Source organism: Lathamus discolor, chromosome 14, assembly GCF_037157495.1.
Source record: "Lathamus discolor isolate bLatDis1 chromosome 14, bLatDis1.hap1, whole genome shotgun sequence".
NCBI classification, from domain to species: domain Eukaryota; kingdom Metazoa; phylum Chordata; class Aves; order Psittaciformes; family Psittacidae; genus Lathamus; species Lathamus discolor.
In genome coordinates, this window is record NC_088897.1 from 9,786,202 (window position 1) to 9,798,509 (window position 12,308).

General features: G+C 60.1%; 2 protein-coding genes across 23 annotated transcripts in view; one reads left to right on the forward strand and one right to left on the reverse strand.

Moving 5' to 3' along the window:
* The window catches only part of MYO18A (myosin XVIIIA), a 35,111-nt gene extending 29,953 nt beyond the window's left edge, over positions 1-5,158 (forward strand). For 18 of the 20 annotated variants that reach the window (XM_065694876.1, XM_065694881.1, XM_065694877.1 and 15 more), the window contains 3 exons: positions 1,281-1,403; positions 2,284-3,447; positions 4,511-4,598. In XM_065694876.1, coding sequence (XP_065550948.1) covers positions 1,281-1,403; positions 2,284-3,439 — 1,279 coding nt within the window. In that variant the 3' untranslated portion in view covers positions 3,440-3,447; positions 4,511-4,598. Of the gene's footprint in view, positions 1-1,280; positions 1,404-2,283; positions 3,448-4,510 lie in introns of all 20 variants that reach the window. The other 2 variants (XM_065694896.1, XM_065694897.1) reach the window with 1 other exon arrangement.
* Positions 5,159-5,593: 435 nt separating this feature from the next.
* Positions 5,594-9,146, reverse strand: PIPOX (pipecolic acid and sarcosine oxidase). 3 transcript variants are annotated; one of them, XM_065694900.1, is made up of 9 exons: positions 8,992-9,146; positions 8,430-8,578; positions 7,787-7,988; positions 7,060-7,242; positions 6,851-6,997; positions 6,626-6,784; positions 6,434-6,509; positions 6,226-6,356; positions 5,594-5,648 (listed from the first exon to the last, which is right to left on the reverse strand). In XM_065694900.1, exons 1-8 carry the CDS (start codon positions 9,133-9,135, stop codon positions 6,226-6,228), a joined length of 1,191 nt encoding a protein of 396 aa, XP_065550972.1. In that variant the 5' UTR covers positions 9,136-9,146; the 3' UTR covers positions 5,594-5,648. The 3 variants fall into 3 exon arrangements, with proteins under 3 accessions (XP_065550972.1, XP_065550971.1, XP_065550973.1); XM_065694899.1 differs by lacking the exon at positions 5,594-5,648 and having other exon boundaries at positions 5,671-6,356; XM_065694901.1 differs by lacking the exons at positions 5,594-5,648; positions 6,851-6,997 and having other exon boundaries at positions 5,671-6,356.
* Positions 9,147-12,308: the final 3,162 nt, after the last annotated feature.

Sequence of the window (12,308 nt, forward strand, 5' to 3'; positions counted from 1 at the left end):
TGAGCCCCCAGGATGGGGCAGGGGGGATGCTCTGCCATGGCTAATGATGAGCGCATTGGTATGGAGCAGTGATGGAGCCCCACTGCCACCCACCATTAATATCCCAGCTGTGGTCGCTGCACCACGACGCGGGTCGCGCTTAACTAACGGCACGGATATGAACTGTGTTTGATGCGAAGTTTAATTCTGATGGTTATAAAACCTTAGCTTCCCCCCAGAGTTTGTTTCAGGGGGCTCGTTGGGGTTTGGTTTGTTGTCATTTTGTGGGTTCTTGTTTGTGTTTTTCTTCCAAGCTGAGCGTTGCCTGGATGTATTGCAGGGGAGGGAGACGCGCGCGTGATGGAGCGCGGCAAATTGCTTTGCATGTAAAGAGGAAGATTCATATACAGGGTCTATCCCAGCCTGCGCTGTCTGCTGCCAGCCCCAGGCAGGGAATAAGCCCGAAGCTGGGTGGATAAAACAGCTCTTTAAGATGATACGATATATCCCATCCTTGGTGGGATCCCTCGCCTCTCACCGGCCAGCGGCAGGGTGGTTAGAGAGGGGGCCGTGCCACTTCGATTTCCTTATGGATCCTGCCAATACTGCCATAACCCTAATGAAAGCAGTAAGCAGTTAGGTATTAAGGGAGATTTATACAGGGATGCTTTTAACGTGGAGGAATGGATTTTGCAATGCGTACGGCACCTTCTTTCTAAAGGCAATCAATATGGTTACGAACGGCTGATATAAATTAGATGGTTTAAGCCAGATAGGACTTTTTTAACACTGGGATGTAAATCAGGAGCTCCAGGCTCAGCAGGGCTGTAAATCTGCCCGCCTTGCCGGGGTCGTTTCTGTTCTGCCTGCTAAACTCCTGTTTACCCAGGGCCATCAACATTGCTCCTGCTCGCTGTAATTTTGCACTCGACGGTGGCCTATAAAACGAACCCACTTATTTCCTTCCCAGCCCTAGGGCTGGAAACCTCCTGTGTTTCTGGAGCTGTTCCCTGCCTGCTGCCCTGTGCAATGGCAGGGGGGACATTGGGCAGAAGGTGCAGGAGCTCCTTGGATGGGCAAAGGGGTGGTCTGGGGGTTTGTGCTCCATGGAGCCCCTATGTATGCACGTTGAAGATGGAGCAGGGCCGTGGGATGAGGTTTTGCCCACACCAGGGTACCCAGGCAGTGGGTGCTGGGAGGGTTCAGCGCCCACCAGCGCAATTTGCCACTCCAGCACCCAAAATCTCACTGCCCCACGCTCACATCTTGCTTTCTCTCACCCCAACCCGCTCCTCTGACAGTGACGGTGACTCAGACGTGGACTCGGAGCTGGAGGAGCGCGTGGATGGAGTGAAGTCCTGGCTCTCCAAGAGCAAAGGCTCCTCCAAAGCACTCTCGGATGACGGCAGCCTGAAGGGCAGCAGGTGGGTGCAGGGCTGGGTGGCAGAGGACAGGGTGAGCTGTGCCAGGGGATGGACAAGGTATGGGGGGAGCACCCGTGGGGTGTCACACTCTGGGTGCTGTGCTTGTGGTGCTGGTCAAGGAAGGGTTAAGTGATGACCAGCTCCATCTCCACTGGGGACACGTGCCCCCATGCAAAGGGACCTCCATGGTCCCCCTCCCCATCATTCCACCTGCTGCACCACCGTGGAGGCACATGGGCGTCACAGCCCCGAGCCCATCTGCCTCCCCAGCATTCCCAACGATCGGCTCTATCCCTGGGCATCATCCCCCTTCTCCAGGGCTGGATCCTCCCCACACCTCCCCACACCTCTCAGCGATCACCAGCAGAAAGGGGGCCCATGCCCATGTGCCCCCATGGCCAGCGTGGGGCTGGGGCACGCATCCGCACTCCCATTCCCTAGGGAAGGCGCTCTCCCGCTGAGTGCAGATTGCTTTTATCCAAACCCAATTTCCTGGCTGGGCTCAAGGAGTCCCAAGGGGCTCCCCCCTCCCTTCTGCCGAGCAGGAGGGGAGAGATCTGAGCCGGGTTTTCTTAATTGGTTTAATTTATTCAGCGGTGCAGATGTAAAACATTTTGTTATGGGAGATAATTCCGCCTTTTCTGAAGTCGGGAATCAAACGCCGCGGCTCCAGGTAGCCGACAATGAAATAGATTGAACGCAGCCCTTGAAAAGGGGAATCAAAGTGCTGGGCTAGAACAATTCCCCCATTTACCTGACATTTTAACTCGGTGCTGTTTCCCACTGACGCACATCGCCGGGGCGGCGCAAACGGCCCCGCTTCACCCGCTCACCTCCGTCTCTCTCTTGTCTCCTCGGTGCGTGCGTGGTGCTGGCACAGGTCAGCCCCACTGGATGGTCCAGAGGGTGAGGAGCGCCCGGTGTCGGTGTTGAGCTGCCTCAGCTATAGGAAGCGGCCGGGCCTCAAGGACTCTATAGGTGGCCATGGGGATGAGCAGACGCTGTTCAGTGCATTGGGAGAGAGGCCGCCTTCCCCCGAGCGTGCTGCTCGCAGGGCAGCCCGCAGCACCGAGCCCGAGGACCGGGCGGCCGTGATCGCCCGCGCCTTCGCCGATGCCAGCAGCCGAGCTCGCCAAGGGTTGGGCAAGCGCTGGTCCCTCTCTGCTGCCGATGGAGACAAAGCCTCCGTTGCCTCTGCCCCGGTGAGCCGGGCATCCTCAGCCTCCTGGCGCGCGATGGAGGATGAGGAGGCGGGGGACGAGCGGTCCTCAGTGCTCAGCTTCGCCCTCTCCAGCCCTGGGAGCTTGAGGAGCCGGCGCGGGGGACCCGAAGGTCGCCCCGAGTCGCGGCTCTCCCTGGCCCGCAGCCGCATGGAAGAGGCGGACGAGGGGTCCCGTGGGCAGCCCCCCTTGGGGCGCAGCTTCTCCGTGCCCCCCCGGCCCCGCAGCGCTGCCTCTGAAGAGGGGAGTCCCAGGGACGCCCGCCCCGTGAGGCACCGCTCCTACCTCGACCCCGACCTGGAAGCTGCCATCCAGGAGGTGCTGAGCTACCGCCCGGCGCGGGCCCGGGGCTGCTCCAGCCCCGATGCTGACTCCGATGACGGCCGCAGCGTGCGGAGCGTGCGGAGCGCGGCCCCCTTGGGTGCTGCCGACCCCAATCCCGGCAGCCTGCGCCGCTCCGCGTCCGCCCTCGACTTCTCCCGGCATCACCGGCGCCGGAGCAGCTCCTGCTCCTCTGAGGAAGAGGAGGAGCGGAAGAAGAAGAGCAGCTCCAAGAAGCGCTCCAAGAAGTCCAAGAAGAAATCCAAGAAGAAGAAGAAGCAGGAGTCATCATCATCCGAATCGGAGTCCTCCTCCGATTCCTCCTCCGGCTCCACCAGCTCCTACCGCAGCACCTCCAGTGTCAAGAAGGGCCCAAAGGCAGCGGGGGGTGAGGAGCAGGGACACCCCAGCCGGGGCAAGAAGGAGGAGAAGCAGAGGAAGAAGCAGGTCGACAGCCTGATGATGAAGTATCTGTACCGGCCCGAGAGCGACTGAGGCAGGAGGTGGGAGCGGTGTGTGCTGTGCAGCATGAACCTCCCCGTGTGCCACTAACAGCTCGTCCTAATCCTCACCTGGCTCCGGGTACGGATCCCACCTTTGCCAGGTTCCCTGGGATGTGTCCAGAGCAGCCCTGCTTTTGGGGTGCCGCTGGGCATCCCCAGTGCGTCTCCAGCCATGGGGCATGGCCGCAGCAGGACCAGCAGCATGTTTGGGATTAGCGGCTGTGGCACGTGGGAGACTGGGAAGCGCTAATCCCTTCCCGTTCCCCAGCCACCATCCAGGATGCAGCCCAATTTATTCCTTCAGGAAATGTAAGGGCTCGGCCCAGGGAATTCAGCGCCCTGGGGACAGCGGTGGGTCCCGAAGGCATTGGGGAGGAATGGGATGGGTACTAACATGCATCCGGTGCAGTGTGTGAGCATGGAGGGCAGGCAGCACCCACGGTGGGGGTGCCGGGGTGGATGGTTGGGACTTGGAGTTGTTTCTCATGGCAGCCACATCCTGCTGCCCCGTGTTGTGCAGGGGCTTGTGATGGGGATTTGGGGTGCAAATGGGTGCGATGGGGTCTCTGGCCGTGATTTCAGAGCTGGGTTTATCCTTTCCAATGGCTTGAATAGGAAAAGAGCTGGAGGAAAGGGAAAGAAAAGCCTTGTGGAAACGTGGTCATAGTTGGGCTGCCTGACCCCAGGGCCAGGGATGGCATCACGGGGTGATGGTGGTGGGGAGGAGCACCCCCAGCACCCAGCCATGGGCTCTGGTGCATGCAGGACCCTCAAGCGGTGATGTCCATAAGCACTGGTGTTTGCATCCATGGCCATGTGCTGGGTGCCTGTGGGGCTGGTAGCCATTGGGCAGGCCCAGTTTGACCCGTGGGGCTCAGCTCAGCCTGGCCATGAGTCAGCTGCAGCGGAAGACACCCCAAATCTCTCTGGAGCAATAATAAAGGCGGTGATGGAGGCTGCATCCATCTGGCTGCCACCTTGCTGGCGCACGCAAGGGGACTGAGCCCAGCTCTGCAGTGTGCAGGGAGCATTGAGCCCCCATTAACCCCACTTTCTCCCACAGCCCCCCAAGTTCGCGGCACCATTTCACCTACGATAGATGGGACGAGGAGCAGGACGCCGAGGAAAGCCCCCGCCGCTCAACCCACAGCTCCCCCAGCGAGGCCGAGAGCCGGGCTGCCGAGACCCCTGCCTAGAGCCCACCATCACCCCAGAGACACCCAGCTCCATAGGGCTGCCCTGGTGACTCCTGATGCACAGGACATGGGGGGGGACACACGCAGCCACCCCCCCCCCCCCAGCCCTGCTATGGGGGGAGCAGCCCGGCCGGCTCGCTGGCTGCAGCCCCCACACCACCTTCCCACCTCCCGGCTGCCCTCGGCGGCGGAGCCGGTCATTCCGGCCTCCTGGTTTGTTATTCCTCAGTGCCTGCTGGCTCCTTATTTTATAACTTAAACTCGCCCCCCACCCCTTCCCCAGGCACCCCAATGTCCTCTTAAACCCCTTTTAGTTGAGCCAAAGACGTCTCTCACTGGCCAGGCCCTGGGGAGCAGCCAGGAAGGGGACATGGGGATGGGGTCCCACGTACCCATCCGGGTTGTTGTAACCCCCTACCCTGCCTGGTTGGTTTGCACTAGCCCAGCTGTGCGTCTCCCCCCCTCCCCATCCCCTTTACTTTCAGTATGGAAATAAACGGCATTTCTGGCTGGTGGCAGTGGCTGCTCCATGTGGTGGGGGGGTTCACCCTGCTTTGGGGGGCGATGGGGGTGGTGGGATGGATGCAGCCTCGATGAGGATGCTGCGTGGAGGGACCAAGCCCTGCGCGTGCTGCACCCATGGGTGCTGGGGAGAGGAGACAGCCCCCGTGGGTGCTGGCACTGCGTCATTTATCAATCTTCATAAATATGCAGATGAGCAGCAGGGATGGGAGCCCTCCGCTCAGTTAATTATTTAACAGGGAGGAGATGGCGATGTGCTTCGCTGGCCGCCTGTGCTGCGTATGGCTGCAGCACCCACCAGCTGATTCTGGGTGCTGCCCCTGCCTCCCCCCATCCCCAAGACACCCCCCCCCCCCAGGACCCCACAAACCGGGTTGTTTGGTCCCTTCTCCCAAGCATCTCTTGGAAACAAATGGGGGAAGCTCTGCGCTCGCTGCCATAAAGCCACGCTGCGCTAATGCGCTTTCATTAAGTGGGAGCGATCTAATGATAATAAAATGGCACATTTAACATTAAAACATTTAACTTGACTCCTAAGCGAGAGCGTCTCTGCACTGTTCCAGCTCCATCTTCATGGGGCTGACAAAGCTCCTTAATTTGTTTCCTGGGAGCTGGTGCTGGGTAGAGACAGCTTGGCACCGCGTGGCATGGGGGATGCTGGGATGCAGGGAGGCAGGGTACCAGAATGCTGTGCTATGGGGATGCAGGGGTGCAAGATGGAGGGCTACTGAGATGGGGGGACGTCGGAGTGCTGGGATCTGAGGAGGCAGGGACCAGGATGCTGTGAGATGGAGATGCAGGGGTGCTGGGATGTGGGGTGGAGGGGTGCCAGGATGCTGGCTGCTGGGATGCTGGAGTATAGGGATGTGTGGATGCAGGGTAGCTGGGATGTGGGGTGGAGGGATGCTGAGGTGCAGCATTCTGGGTCACAAGGATGCAGGGATATGAGGATATGTGGGGATGCGTGGGGATGCAGGCATGCTAGCACACCAGGATGTAAGGACACTGGGATGCAAGAACACAGCTGCAGGTCAGTGTGGGCACAACCAGGGCCCCTCACCTACAGTGCAGCCCGGAGCACTCCAGGGAAGCGGGTGATGGCAAAGGGAGCAGTGCTATGGGATGGCTCCTCACCCAGGCTCAGCTCACACAGCAGCTTCCCCACCACCGGTGCCAGCTTGAACCCATGGCCTGTGGAAAGAAGGAGGATGCTGGGCTGGGCACAGGGCAGATCTGGGCACTGGGGGGTGCTGGGTGCCCTCACCTACCCGAGAAGCCAGCCCCAATGATGATGTTGCTGTACTTGGGATGCCGGTCCAGGATGAAGTCTCCATCCGGGGTGTTCTGGGGGAGCCAGGATGTGAGGATGCAGGGCCAGGGCTCCTCTCCTGCACCCATTATTGTGGGGAAGGCACGGCAAGGTCCAGCTTTGGGGTTGGATGCCCCTGGGGGACGCTCACCGTGTAGAGGCAGGTCTCCACCACGGCTGGCCAGGGCTCCAGCCCGGGCAGGTGGCTGCTGATGAAGCTGCTCAGGAGGGTGACATCGGGGCTGGGGGTACCCGGGGGCACCCGGTCCCGCTCGTCGGGGTCCGTGGGGCTGCCGTGGTGGTAGCAAACCTGGGGGGCAGCAGGTCAGGGGAGTCGGCGGGGGGACCCCCCTAACACCACCATACCCTTGCTCACCTTGACCAGACCAGGGTACTCGAGGGCTGGCAGCCCATAGATGCCGTGCGGGGCTCGGCTCAGCCCCATGGCCATGAAGCAGGGACCGGCTCTGCTTGCTCTCCCGGGCTCTTTCTCCTTCCAGTAGCAGACGTCGATGCGCAGGGGCTGGGGTCACAGCGTTAGCCCTGGCCATGGCCCTGCCACCCCATGGTGTCACCAACCCTCACCTGCAGCGGGAGGCGGAGACCCAGCGGTGCCAAGAGGGCACCGGTCCAGGCTCCAGCGGTGATGATGAGCCGGGGCGCTCGGTACACGCCGGCAGTGGTGGTGATGGTGAGCATGGCCCCGGGCTCAATGTGCAGCACCTGCTCCCCATCCTGCAGGGTGCCCCCGTGCCGGCGGAAGGCATCCTGGGAGGGGATGGGGACAGGAGGTGGCTGCCGGGACTGAGCCAGAGGACACCCATCCCATCCCATCCCATAGCATCCCATCCCTTCCCATCCCTTCCCATCCCTTCCCATCCACACCCATCCCATCCCTCCTCTTCCCTTCCCTTCCTTTCCTTTCCCTTCCCATCCCATCCCTTCCCATCCATCCCATCCCATCCCTTCCCATCCATCCCATCCCATCCCATCCCATCCCATCCCATCCCTTCCCATCCCATCCCTTCCCATCCATCCCATCCCATCCCATCCCTTCCCATCCATCCCATCCCATCCCATCCCATCCCTTCCCATCTATCTCATCTCATCTCATCTCATCTCATCTCGTCTCGTCTCGTCTCATCTCGTCTCGTCTCATCTCATCCCATCTCACCCCATCTCATCTCATCCCATCTCATCCTATCCTATCCTATCCTATCCTATCCTATCCTATCCTATCCTATCCTATCCTATCCTATCCTATCCTATCCCATTCTATCCTACCCCGTTCCATCCTCTTGGCAGCACCCACCTGCACTGCCCTCAGCGCCCGGGCAGCGAACAGCACCCCACCAGTGCTGTCCCACAGGGCCACCTCTCCAGCGTGCAGCCGGAGGCCAGGGAAGTGCTGGGCCAGCTCCGTGGCATCAAGGACGTGGTTGTCCCCCAGGCTCCGGCGGCAGCCCTCCAGCTCCGGGTCACCCGCCGGCCCCAGCACCACCAGCCCGGTCCGCCTGTGTCCCACCAGCCACATCAGTTCCCCCTCCATGCGCTGACCCCCCCTTGCTTTGCCCCTGGGGGAAACCGAGGCACTGGCAAGGGTGATGCTTGGGATGTGCGATGCCTGATGTTAGGCTTGCTGGGTGGTACGGGCTATACAGGTGATAATGGGGATACGGGTGTGTGCGGTGATGCATGCGGAGGATCCGGATGCCAGCATCCCAGTCACACCACAGCCCCCCCCTAAATCCAGCTATTGCCATCAGCCCTGACCCCAGCAGAGGAGGATCATTTGGATGCTCATTTCCTTAATGATGCTTCCTTATGAGCCCCATAAATTACCCAGGGCTGGCAGCTGCTGCCGGGGCGGCCTCATCCAGCCCTGACACACAGCTCCTGCAGCCCCCACGTGGGGGGAACAGTGCCCGGTGGGGCCGCATCCCCATTGCCATCACCTGTAGAGGCTGGTGCCGGCCTCGTCCTCCAGCCGCTTCCAGAGGCGGAAGCTGTCTGGCATCATGCGGGCATAGGGCACCCGGGAGTAGGTGCTGCGGGTGATGCGGCTCTGCCCATGCGAGCTGCCCCGAGAGTGGGGCAGGATGAACTGCAGAGCAGGGGGACAGGGGGGTTACCGCCAAGCCCTGACCCCACTGATACCTGGGGACGCAGCCTGCCCTGGTGCTTTCCCAGCCCTGTGCTGCTGCGAAACCGGGGTCCTGGCACTGGGGACATGGGGGTCCTGGCAGTGGGGACACAGGGGTGCTGGCACTGGGGGCACAGGGGTGCTGGCACTGGGGACATGGGGGTGCTGGCACTGGGGACATGGGGGTCCTGGCGCTGGGGGCACAGGGGTGCTGGCACTGGGGACATGGGGGTCCTGGCGCTGGGGGCACAGGGGTGCTGGCACTGGGGACATGTGGCAGCTCCACTCCATGCCATGCAGAGGGTACCCAGGTCTGCAGGCACCCACCCCAGCTCGTTGTCACCGGGGACATGTCAGGGCTGGGGACACGGTACCTGCTCCAGCAGGAGGGTGTCCCTGTGGCGCTGGGCCAGGTGATAGGCGGTGAAGGAGCCCTGGATGCCGGCCCCGATGACGATGGCGTCGTAGGTGGCCTGGTGGGGCTGGCTGGGGGCAGCCATGTCCGTCCTTGTTCTCATCCCTGCCGGCAGCCAGGAGCAGAGCCAAGGGGAGGGATGGGGCAGAGTCCAGCCATTGGTGCTGGAGCTTTGGCCACCCTCCAGCCCCAGCAGGGACAGTGGGAGCCGCATCCTTCCACCCAGACCAGCCTGAACGCCACATACCAGGGTACCACAGAGCACTGCACCCCTCCATCACCCGCACCCCCCCAGCAGGATCAGAGCAATAGGGTGGGATAAACGTGAAGGAAAAGTGTTTTCAGTACATCCCCCTTTCCCTCCCTGCTGGTCCCTGGACATGGGGCTCAGCAACATCCCCATTTGTGTGCAATGGGAACCCCCCCCTTGCTTCAAGACAAACAGGCTGGTTTTTTCCCTCCAGCACAATTCATTACAGCCATAAACCATTTTGGTGCCATCTTTTGTTGTTGCTGCTATGTTTCTAACAGGAGATAGGGGTGATTTAGGGCTCAGAGAGGCCGGGATGTGAAGCCCCATGTCCCACTGGTGCTGGTGCAAATTATGGGGTGTGATTTGGGGTTTGAGGACACTCAGTGATGCTTTTGGGGGGGGGTAACATAGGCAGCGGCTGCCAGTGCCCCTGTGCTGCCTGACAGCTAATTAGGGGAATTAATTTACTCTGGCTTTCGTGGTGTAAAAGGCATTAGTTACTGGTTAATTGTCGTTATTATGAAATGTTAAATATCATTACTTACATTGCTGCTCGCATCTGATGATGGATGAAGCACTGGGGACCAGGCTGGGGGGAATTCCTTCCCCCCTTTCAAAGTGGTGCTCAATGGGTCATGGGGATCCCCCAGCATCATGCAAAGGCAGATCTGGCAGCAGACAGGGATGGGGAGGTAACGGGGCAAAGATGGGGAGCACAAGCAAAGGATGGGGTCCCTCACAGACCCCTCATCAGTGCTATTCCTCAGGACCACTAATGCAACGAGTACGTGCCGGCCTCAGCATCGCTGTGATGCCCAGGGCTCTGCATCACGCCGTGCCCCACTAAATCAGCGCATCCTCCCTCGCCTTTGATGTTACGAGTAATTCACCGATTTCCCCAGGTTTCAGCTGGCTTTTTTGTGCTTTGCACAGCGCCTCTTACCTGCTCTTCCTTCTTTCTTTTTGCTGGGAAGATGGAGAATAATTAATTATCCGTGAAACATTACATGGCCAAATGAACTCCCCTCCTGTTAACGGTGTGTTAATAGGTCGGGGTGGAAGAGCCTTGCTCACGATGCTGTGAAGCTGGGGAGGCTGTTGTGGGGTGCAGGGGTGGTTGTTGGTGTTGGAGGAGACAGTGACCATCTCCAGGGCTCTGTGGGACCCCTTAAACCATCTCTTTCATTGCATGGATGATCCCAACCAGGGCTGCTCCCATCTTGGGGATGTCTTTACCCCAAACCCCAAACAGCAGCTGCATGGGCTCATCTTGCATTGGGGTGAATTTTTGGGGTGCTACTTCAGCCCTGTGCTGGATAGGAGAGAGAACATGGTCTCTATCACCCCTGCCTCTTGTCCTGGGTTTAAATTAACCAGCGGCAATGCTCGAGACAGCAAGAAATCCATTTCCCAAAGCAGCCGGCGCGGGTCGGGAGAGCACAGTAAAAATGAAATATTCCCAGTGCAGGCTGGGAGGATGGATGGGAAAACTCGGCGCTGGCACTGGCACAGGGTGGGATTGATGGAGGAACAGCCTGGCTCGGGCTGTGGGAGCTGAGCCTGGATCAGATCCATGAGGAGCAGGACAAACTGGGATTGAGGAGCTTTGGCCAAGGCCAGGCAGGGCTCGGCAGCTCAGAGCTCTGTACCTGCTGCCCCCATCGCACATATTGCACCCACAGCACCCACTGCACCCATTGCATTCGTTGCATCCATTGCACACACTGCACACTGGGCTGGCAGCTGGAGGATCCCAAAAGCCCATCACCACCCGTGCAAGCGCTTCATGCCGGGCTGTGCCAGCCTCATGCGTACTCCGTCAAAGTGCCAACTGGCACTTAAGGAAGAATTAGGGAGCCAGGATGCGCCCTGAGGAGCACAGCATCATTGTGCTGCGCTCACCCCCATTTATTTCCCCATCCGGATGCTTTGAAGGCACCTGCAAAGGGTTTGTTTGCTTTGTGTCAAACCCAAACAGGAGGCAGCCCCTCATTAGCAGTCCAGGTACGTGCTGGGGTAAGCGTTGGGCTGCTTAAAAATTATTTGAATATCATAATATCAAAAAACATCAATTTGGCCTCAAAATGTTCATCTTCCAAGCCCTACCAGGCCTTTGGTGCATTAAACATTGATGCAGCTACCGGCGGATCAAAGTTTTGGGTTTAGAGCTTGAAAACGCTTTGCAGGAAGCATCAGTTGCCCCCTGCCTGCCCTGCATCCCCCCTGGGATGAGGACCACAGCATCGGTCCCACCGCAGGCATGGGCTTGCCCGCGTCCCAAGCCGAGGTTTGCCGTGCTCCTGGTGCGCGCTGGCAAAGCAGGGCCTGGGATTAGAACTGCAAACCCACTGGGCGATGGTTGGTTGCGTGGGCCGGGGCTGGCCGGGCTGCGGGCGCACGGCGTCGGCGCGGGGAGGAGAAGCCATCTGGGCTTTGGCGGAGATGGGGAGGGGGTTATTCAACAAAGAGCCGGGTTTGTGTTTATTTTTAACACACGCAAGAGCCGTCCGGCAGCCGTGCCAACGCCATCTGCCTGCTGCAGGGCTGGCGGCCCCCGGCCCTCCCCAGCGGGCTGGGCAAGGGGTGTGAGCCCCTTGGAACACAGAATACACACACACACCCCAAGCTGCCCTGGGCCCAGGTTGCCCTGATTAGGGATGATGAGCTCAGCCCTAACTGGGGCTATTTAGGAGGAGATGGAGAACGGCAGCTGAAAGGAGTGGGTATCCAGAGTGGGGTGGGGAGATGACATGATGGGGTTGGGGGGGGGGAGAGAGATATGATGGGGTTGGGGGGGGAGAGATATGATGGGGTTGGGGGGGGAGAGATATGATGGGGTTGGGGGGGAGATATGATGGGGTTGGGGGGGGGGAGATAGGGTGGGGGGGGAGATATGATGGGGTGGGGGGGAGAGATATGATGGGGTGGGTACCGCTGAGCTTTCCACAGGCCCCCAGCCTGGAGGGCCGTTTGCATTCGGGAAGGGTGGTGTGTAGGAGACCCGCCCCCCCCCCCGCCTCCAT

Bases quoted from the DNA above. Each gene is read 5' to 3' on its own strand.
- PIPOX (XM_065694900.1), bottom strand. From the start codon at position 9,135: ATGAGAACAAGGACGGACATGGCTGCCCCCAGCCAGCCCCACCAGGCC. The intron at 6,998-7,059 runs GTGAGGGTTGGT...CTGTGACCCCAG, and splicing joins GTCTCCGCCTCCCGCTGCAG to CCCCTGCGCATCGACGTCTG. The intron at 6,510-6,625 runs GTGAGCGTCCCC...TGGCTCCCCCAG, and splicing joins TGGAGACCTGCCTCTACACG to AACACCCCGGATGGAGACTT.